We start from the raw sequence: 9,728 nt of genomic DNA, 5'->3' as shown, positions 1-9,728 counted from the left end.
GTTAACAAGGAGTGGAGGATGCCAAGCTCATAATGCAACACAGCTGCAAAAAATATAGAGTTCAGCCTCCCTCCCCCCAAACATTTACTCTTTCACCCCCTCCCAGGTGCTGAGGTGTTTCAAACGGGGAGAGAGGAGGAGGAACAGTCCGGCGTGGGGGCGGTGGATGCACGAAAGGGGGAAAACAAAAGCCTCGGCGGCTCCGGGGAGGGGGACGCCGGGGGACCGGGCGCCGGCCGGGCTCCCCGGAGCCGCCGGCGGTTGCGTGGGGAAAAGCGGGGCTGCGAGGAGCCACCGGAGGCCGCCGGGACCCTCCAGACGCCCTGGGGGACGCAGGTGAGGGCGGGAGGCGGCCGGTTCATTCGCCTCAGGGCGGCGAGGTGCTGCGAAGGTCTCGCCGCGAGCTGCGCCACACGACGGGATGGTGAGGAGGCGGGAATCCAGGGTGCCGCGGCACCGCTGAAGGTGAGCCCTGGAATCGAAGGCGGGGGGGGGGTGGGTGGGAGGAGATTAAATTAGTGATAATTTGTGTGGAAATGGAAATGAAATAACTTGACTGTAGTGCTGTATCTCAGGCTTCTGGTTTTGGAAACGCGGGGTGTCGCGCTGGGACAGGTGCAACTGGTACAGGAGGAAGCAAGATGGCGCCCAGAGCTGAGAGAGGGGCTGCGGGCCGGTTGTACCTGGCTGCTCAGCGTTGGGGCAGAGGGGTGTGCGGTGGCAGGGGCAGGTACCGTAGCGAAGTAGGGTGGGCTGCTCCACGTTGGGAATTTGTAGGTTCTTGAAGAAGAATTGGTAGTAGCGCTGTTACTGGCAGGGTTGGATTAAAAATCACAAAAAAAAAAAAAAAAAAGCTGGCAGGTGGTACCAGTTTCATTTGCCCTTGTTCTTGGTTTTTTGCAGTACTTGAAAGGAATGATGGCTAAACTTCTACCTAACAATAAAAAGGGCAAAAAGAAATGGTAGCGGTAGCAGAGCCTGGGTAAAAATACCAGTGTTTGTTTAACAAATCAGATGGTTCCCTCCCCTGCCTCCCCAAATTGTGGAGGATCAGACTGTGGTATTGGGGCCATCACCAGAAGAAATGCACCCTGAGGTGGTCATGGGTTGGTATGGGCAGATCTTTGCTTATAAAGAAACATGATTAATGTGTAAATATTGATATTGGCTGTACTTTCCCAACTGTGCATGTAGCTTAACTTCCTTTTTTAAGCAGAAAAGTATTGGAAACCTCTGTGTTTTTCGAAGTTTGAAAATTAGCCTTTTCCCAATGCTAGGTGTACTGGTTTTGGCTGGGATAGAGTTAGTTTTCCTCATAGTAGCTGTGTGTGGTGCTGTGTTTGGATTTGTGATGTAAGTAGTGTTGATCGCACAGGCATGTTTTAGGTATTGCTGAGCAGCGCCTGCACAGCATCAAGCCTTTCCTGTTTCTCATGCTGCCCCACCAGCAAGTGGGCTGGGGGTGTGCAAGAAGCTGTGAGGGGGCACAGCTGGGGCAGCTGACCCCAACTGACCAAAGGGATATCCCACACCAACTATATGGCCATGTTGCTCAGCAATAAAAGCTGGGGGGATATAGGAGGAAGGGGAGACATTCAGAGTGGTGGCATTTATCTTCCCAAGTCCTATGTGTGATGGAGCCCTGCTTTCCTGGAGATGGCTGAACACCTGCTTGCTGATGGGAAGTAGAGAATGAATGCTTTTGCTTTGCTTGTGTGTGGGGCTTTTGCTTTAACAATTCAACTGTCTTTATCTCAAACCACTTGGTTTTACCCTTCTGATTCTCTTCCCCATCCTATGGTGGTGGGAGTGAGCAAGTGAGCGAGCAGCTGTGTGGGGTTTAGCTGTGTACCAGGGTTAAACCATGACATCGGGTTATTAATGCTTATGTAAGGTTTTTAACATTCTTTTTCATATGGCTAGCCAGAGACCATGTTTCTCTCCCCAGTGCATAGTGCGCTTAATGAAGTCTGTTTCTGTCTGTGTGTTAGTGTTTCTGGCATCTCCTGGAACTCCGGGTTATGGAATAAAACAGAATTCAGGGATGGCAATTAATTTTTCCTGACCTTTGTGTTATCTCCAGTTTGCCTAAATGATGTAGTTGTTATGATACAGCTGTTGAAAATAATTTGCAGACTACAGTAGAGCTAAGAGCAACACTATCTGTGTAATTCCTGGGGAACAAGACCTCCTCAGATTTGCTCTATCTTGGTGTCAAAATTTAGGTTTCTTTCTAACACTTGTGTTCTGTTGACTTGTTTTGACTAAGTGTGTTACTTTAGAAACAGGATATACAGGAAAAAAGCTTGTGTGAATATATTCTATTGGTACAGAGTTTAAAGTATGTGCATGTAAATAGGATGCTCCATGAAGACTGTGTTTCGTGAGGTTGTGTAGGTTGACTAAAGTGCTACTTTTACCTTTTATTTTCAGCAAATTAGCTTTGCCTAATGGAGAACAAATGCATTGTTTGACATGGAAGTCAAGAACAATACTGCATTATAGTGTTACTTTTTTAAAAGTTCAGCAGATAAAAATGTTCTAAATATTATATTGCAGAGATGATGTAAAGAAGCAGAAAAGGTATTCATAACTGTTCTCCAGTTGTGTCACGAGTATTTGGAAATGCTGAGACAGGTTGAAGGCAGGTGGGCACTGGTTTTCTGAAGGGGGTGCTTGGCAGCCTACACAGACCCCATATGGGCATCTAGGCTCACCAAGACTGAGTGGGTTCCTTCCCCTGGCAGTGCTGATGTTCAGTGTGGTCTTGGCTTCAGTGAGGGCTGAGTGCGAACCTGAGGTTTTGTTCTCGTGCATGCTGGCACCTAATCACTGAGCCAGTCACACAGGTTGGACTTTGCAGGGTTTCTGCCCACCTTACATAATGTGTATTTAACTGCATCATATAAAATGAAACTTTGATTCAGGGAACTGAGAGCGCCTTTTGTTTTTGGTCAACTTGCTTAAAAACTGATTAGAGAAGTCATGTAAGGAAGGGGTACAAATTCCAGGCCCTGCAAAAATGAAAGTTAATTTTACAGTAACAAACTCCCAGCTGTATTCCATCACTGCTGGGCTGTTTAATTAAAAGGAGATACTGGTGTCATGTCCTCCTCAGGCAGGAGAGAAAGAGAAAGCATGCATGTGTGTGCATGTGCATGCACTGGTTAGTGAAAATGAGTTTTTTGGATCATTCCCTTTGCAATAGAAGTGTTCAGAGCAAGTCAGAGTTAAAAAAGATTACTTCTTTTTTTTTGCTGATGAAAATATTGTGGAGTTGCTAGAAGGGGGGGGAAAAAAAACCAAAACAATGAAAAAACAAAACCCTTAAGCTTTTGAAAACTTGTTTACACAAACTTTTAGATACATTGCTTGTCATGCTGTCTTAAATTTCTAATACCTCTTTGAGCTATGTTGGAATTAATTTAGAGTGAAAGTCAAAGATTTTAAGAGGTCATACCAGTTATCAGTGTTGTACCTGCTAGATGCCTTTTCCAGGCACATGCTGATCCTAAACAGAGTGAGTGCAGTGCAGAGTCTGTTTCTGTGTATGGGGGAATTGCATAGCACAGACTGGAGCTGTGTAGCTTAGAAAACACTGTAATGGTGTCAGCTGCTTCCCTAAAAAACTCACAGCTTGTCAGGAAGTGCTGCTTCAGCAGCTCACCAAAAGGCCACCTTTTTTTTTTATTTTGATCCTTTTTTTCAGGCATTGTGCAGGTGGGGGCAAAAACTCTGCAAACAAATAGGTGAGGCAAACATACAAAGGAATGAATTAATTTGTAGCTGCCACACCTGCACCAGCAAGGTTGTAACATCTCCTAGGCTAAGGGGGAGGTTGTCACCACTCCTGAGAAGGTTCCCAGGCCACTGTTGTGGCCAGCAGAGAGCAGTTCTGAGGTTCCTGCTGCCCCAAGCTGTCATCTTCCTTTCTATACTTTCCCCCAGGTAAGTTATGTATTAAATACTTGCAATACAGTCTTCCAGTGTTTAATGTTAACTGAGAATAACTAACTAACTAATGCAGTCATGTTTAGCACAAGACCTGGATCCAGCATTTCAACTTCCTGAGTGTTCCACAGCAGGGCCTTGTTTCATCCTTCTCTCTTGATTAATTTTGAATTATTTTCTGCACAGTCACTTCTAGAAATCAGGTGTACAAAATGTATTGGATCCCATACAGGGCAACAAAGCTGGTGAAGGGCTGGAAGGAGCAGCTGAGCACTCTGGGTTTGTCTAGTTTGGAGAGGAGGCTGATGGGTGACTTCATTGCTCTCCTAGACCTGCATTTTATGCCTTTGCTCCAAGTTCATGGGCATACAGGTATGACAAATGACAGAGGACATATGATGGTGCTATTTATCTTTACAGAACAGATTTAATTTCTTTGGCAAGAATGACATTAAAAACTTGCAGTTTAATGGTGTTTCTTAAAGAAAAATTGAAGCTTTTTTTAGTAAGGATTTAAAAGCATTTTATTGATTGTTGTCCTGTAAAATCATAAAGTCTTTAATTCCTGAAGAGCTGTGTCCAACAATAGGAAAAATGTCTTTAAAAAACATTACAGCATTTTTGGAAAAACTATAGGTATGAAAAATATATACAATGTATTAAAATCTGAATAAAATTAATGTCTTGATTTATACATTCAGTTATGTGTTAAACATCTGCCTGTGTACAATAGAATTTGTTAAAATATTAGCAGTATTTTTTCTATGTTAAATAAGTCTTTGTTCAATTTACAGTTTCTCTCATTACTATTTTATCAGTCCATTTTAAATTAATTTACAAGGGTGTATAACCACTGTCAGACTGTCAAGGTAAGTATTTTTGTACAAAATTATTGCCTTCCTAATATATTTTAATGTTACAGAGACACATCTTTATAAACATCCAATTCATTCACACACAAATTGAATCAACATATTACAGTATATAAAACAACATACAGCCCCTTTGAAAAAGACAGGGAACACAACAGGAAGAAAGCCATTGTACTACACGTTCTTCCCTCATTTTTATTAAATGTGTGTTCTACCCTGCTGAGTTATCAGCTGGTCCTTAAAAAGGTGAAGAATTTTATAATACAAACTGTCACACCTATATACAGAAAAGATGCACTGGAATTTACTTCATTTTTGAGTGCATTTGGTTCACACACCATGAAGTGGTGGTGGTTTTCTGTAAAATTTCAAAGCTAAACTGCAGATGCAAAAATTTAGCAGGTGTTGGATGTAGTGCAATTGTGAGAAGTCTTCTCTAAAGCAGAGAAGAGCAGATGTGTGAAGCAGCACCAATGTGAACTCCTCTGAAGGTGAGGTCCTAGTACTATTTTATCTATCCTGCTCTTGCCCTCCCTCCTGATCTCTTGCCTGAAGCATCCAATGACATCAAGTAAGTCAGCAGTAGAGGATAGCCTAGATAGATAACAAAATACCAAGTTAAGGTGCTGAGCTATCTTGCTTCCCAGTCTTTCCTCAGTGGTGGTCTTACCATTTATATATACAACAGAGATGAGACCACCTGGCACCTTAACAACACTACAGATCTTACTTCTCCCTCTTTTTTTGCCTGTGGATTCAACATGATGCTAGCAAATGCTAAAGATGTAGGTAAACTGAAGTTCAGTTGAACATTTTGCCTCCACAGAAGGAAATAATCATCTCCTCTAGCACAGAAGAGCAGAAAGACTAAAAAAAACCAAAAAACCCCACCAAAACAACCCCCCCAAGCCCAGAACAGAGTATTTCATGTTTTCTGCAGTCCTCATCAAAACCCTTGCTCTAAAGCACTAACTTAATATGAAGATCTAGTTAAACATAAGGAAGAGAGAAACAAAATGGACAGATTTCCAGCAGTTCTACTCCTTTAAAATACCTGTACTAAAATGGATCTGAGAATAACATAATAAACATCACATATTTTGCAGAGTTTGGTACCTCTTTCTTGCTTTCAGAAGTCCTTTCACCACTGCAGCACTACAAGGAGAGAAAGTCTGAGCTGCCTGAATGAGTAACACGCTGTATTAGAGACCAACACCACTGGAGGCACTTCTCCGAATTCTTCCATGGAACTTGCATCAGCTTTGCTAACATCGATTAGAGATCTAGTTACTTCTTACAAAGCATGGGACGTCCCTGGATTTGTGCTGGAGAGGTAGTCCTTTATGAATTACAGGGTTGGTTATTCTAGTTTGTTACACACAGATTTTGACACAACTGGGAAGTATCCCATTAACATACTTCTCTGGTACTGGAAATGTAATACTGCAGTTTCTTAGGAGCAGGAAACGCCCAACATTGCTATTCACCTCCAGCTCAATGGATTGGGTGAGTTCCTGGTCTTCAGTCTCCTATGCAGACTGCTACACAGAGTTCTTCTGAAAGAAAGTCAAAATGCTCAGAAGCATATGGAGAAAGAATACATAGAGGCAGGGATGGAAGAACTAAAGTCAAGTCAAAAAGATGCGTGGCTGATCTCCAGTGCCTAAGAAGCTACTTCTAGTTGAAGTCTGCTACTGGTCAAACCAGGTTTCAGTTCAGAGCTCTCAAAATGCAAGATCAAAAGGGTTGAGTATCCAAAACATCAGTGCTCTGTTAACTACATTTTTTGCATTGGTGACCTGCATCTTCCATGCAAGTGCTGTAGGCCATGCATCCATGCCCCCACTGAGAGCAGTTAGTGCAAATCCTGTAATATAGTACAAAGAAGCAAAAACGGTCTACACGTTGGTTTCAAGTCCAAGTAAGCGTCCCATCCGTTCCATGTTCTTGTCAATCGTGGCACGACATGTGATTTCTTTAGCACACTCCATGGGAAACCAACCTCTTTCGCCATCCCGCAGTCGTTCCCCTTCGTACCAACCTGCAAGGGTGAACAGACATGGAGTAACAAACCTTTTCAAGTAACATTAAAGATTCTTTGTCAGAACTGTGTGTGTTGCACTTGAGGAGACAAAGCTGACAGTCATCACACATGTTATACATTTACCTTTGTAGTGAATAAATTACTAGATTACAATCAGTTTGGCAGATATTTTTTTTTATACAGGCAGACTAGGGATAAAATAGTATGTAAAAATAAATATTAAACAAGTGTAATTTTTTGTATTGTAATTCAAATATAGTTTGAAATGGTATGAAGAATATAATATTGTAATCTAAAGAAAGCAATGCAGCACAGTTGATGGGATTTTTGGATTCATATGTAATATTGAATAACATCATTAAGTTAAGGTTTAGTACTTCAAGTGCTGACAGCTTCAAGTATCCCTGAGTTAACACATGAGATACTAGTAGAATCACGTGCACATCCAGGCAAGGATCAGCTTTGATCTCAGGGTACTTGGTATTATAGAAAACTTAGGCAAAACCCCTGTGCTAGACCCCTTGTACTGAACAGGCAGTGAAGCACAGTATATGACACAACAATGTCTATGTTTCTCTTAGACAAACCTGGTGCTCACTCGCTAAAATGTCTGAGGTCCATGGTTTTAGGTTGAATTAAAGTTATCTGTGGACATTTGACATATCAAAACCAGCCAGCACATGCTTTTTGCAGCTATTTATCAACTATGATAGCCGATGAGTTACTTTGAACATCTGTTGCCTAAACAGAGGCTGTCCTTCAGAAACCTGAACAGAAATGCTCACGTTTTTCTTGGAAGCTAAACCTTTGTTCATTGTACAGCCAATGCTATTACAAAGCAAATTTTTCTAGCTGGATTCACCTGCAGTGGTGACAGACAGTTACTGACAGCAAAATTCTCACTCACCATCATTTACTTTTTGATAAACCAAAACAACATCAGCAACTTGAAGAGACAGTTCATCTGACTGCTTTGCTGTGTAAGTTCTGATGATCTCTACCTGAGCCAAAGCTGTGGAAGAAATAAGCCAGGCTGAAATTAAACAATTCACATAACAGAGTATCTTTTATTAAAATAATATATACAATTTATTTTTAAAAAATTTAGAGTATACCCCCCCCAAAAAAACCCAAATCAAAGGAGGCAGCATTTTATGCAAATGGCTTCCTACCTGAGCAACTACACACAAACAAACTTGGGATAAACACCTAACAGAAGGGACTTTGCACTTTTGCTAGCAGATTGAAACACTGGCCAATCCAGAGTTAATGAATGCAAACAGAAATTACTGTGTGAAACAGAACTCCTCAAAGAAGCCCGTGGGCACAGGAAGAGAGGGCAACTTAATAGAGCCCAGGAAAATAAACAGAAGATGTTTCTAAGGGTATTTATAATCTACACTTGCTCACGTCCCCACTAAGGGGCAGTGCATTTCTATTCTTCTGTCAAAGCCCTCCGAAATGCTGTTAGTTGTAACTTACTTGTCCTGTCCGTTTTCTGCCCATCTCTGTCCTGTCCAAGCGCTGTAATCCAGCGAGCTCTGTCACTCCTGCAAACAGCATCAACAAAACTCAGTTTCCCAACTCACACTCTCGATAATGGTCAAGACTACTCCTCTTTTCAAGATTCTGTATTTAAATCTTTCCTCTTTCTTATTGAGTGAAGAAAACAAAACAAAACCTCCTTTTTCCTCCTCTCAAAATATGGCCAGAAGGTGTGATACTACTTCTAGCAACATATTATTCAAACATATTTAACTATTTTAAGCAGGTTGGATTGGACAAAAAAGCCTATAAACATGGGTTGTACTGGCATGATGTCTTATATACCTCTAATCTTAATTATTTTTAAGTAATGCAGGTAAATTTCTCCACTAGTGTCTGTGACTAATACTTATTAATAATCTTACTAAAATAGAAATCCATCTAATGTACAAAGAATCTGATAAATGCAATACAGAAATTTTAATATACAATACCAACAGGTTTCCTGTGAGTAAAGAACTATCTTAGAATGAAAAGCAAGAATGAAAAAAAAAAACCCCAAACCAAAACCAAGGTTTCTCTGTGCTCTCAGGAGGTCACATTTGTGTTTCCAGATGTGTCCATTTGGGAAATCTGAGAGCCAGCACAAATAAACCTGGACCCAACAAAAGCCTAAATTAGTCATTTGAATCTCACCTTGTATAACCTAGGAAAACCATAATCAATCTCAGATTACATGTGTCAGTATTTCTGAGGAGAGCAGAAAGAATTACGTAGGTTCTAATCACAGAAATGCAAATTACTGACAGCTAATTCTGGAAGGGAGTGGCACAAGCTAAAGTGATGTCAGACAGTAAAGGAAAAAGAAAGCTCATCCTAAATCACCCCTGTTAGTGGCTGAGCTATAACAACCATTATAACTTTGAATTTTGACAAACCAAAATTTGAGTTTGATTCCCAAAACAAATATTTCAGTGCAATTAGATTTTATCCTATGTTTGCTGAAGGGCTTTGCTATCAGTACAGATGAGAGTAACACAGGGGAGTTGCAGGGTTGAATTTTCCTATTCCCCCTACCCTAAAAAAAAATTCCTGTTGCTATCTTTGGATAACTTCAGTTTTTTAACTAAAAATAATGAAAAACATCTGCCTTCTGCCGAGACCCAATTTTGTCAAACATCTGAGACAAGAAAATTCCGTTTGGAAACAGCACTATGGTATCTTCAGAAGTGTCACAAAATGGGACATTTAGACAAATTATGAGACTTCTCTAGAGTACATCTTCCAAGATGCACCATCGCTCAGCAAGCGAGGAGACGATTCAGCAAGGGGTTGTAGTTAGCCTGTGAAGTCCAGTCTGCAACATCCCACTACAC

General features: G+C 41.3%; 1 protein-coding gene across 1 annotated transcript in view; it reads right to left on the bottom strand.

Annotated features, from left to right (window-relative positions):
- Positions 1-6,721: 6,721 nt before the first annotated feature.
- The window catches only part of ARHGEF26 (Rho guanine nucleotide exchange factor (GEF) 26), a 55,012-nt gene continuing 52,005 nt past the window's right edge, over positions 6,722-9,728 (bottom strand). Inside the window, exons 11-13 of the mRNA XM_010584997.1 lie at positions 8,350-8,417; positions 7,775-7,879; positions 6,722-6,864 (exon numbers count right to left, since the gene is read on the bottom strand). Of these exons, the coding sequence (XP_010583299.1) occupies positions 6,722-6,864; positions 7,775-7,879; positions 8,350-8,417 (316 nt within the window). The remainder of the gene's footprint in view (positions 6,865-7,774; positions 7,880-8,349; positions 8,418-9,728) is intronic.

This window comes from Haliaeetus leucocephalus, unplaced genomic scaffold (assembly GCF_000737465.1).
Source record: "Haliaeetus leucocephalus isolate CR32 unplaced genomic scaffold, Haliaeetus_leucocephalus-4.0 Scaffold1014, whole genome shotgun sequence".
NCBI classification, from domain to species: domain Eukaryota; kingdom Metazoa; phylum Chordata; class Aves; order Accipitriformes; family Accipitridae; genus Haliaeetus; species Haliaeetus leucocephalus.
Note: the sequence above shows the minus strand (reverse complement) of the source record. Positions and strands in the feature narration are given on the sequence as shown.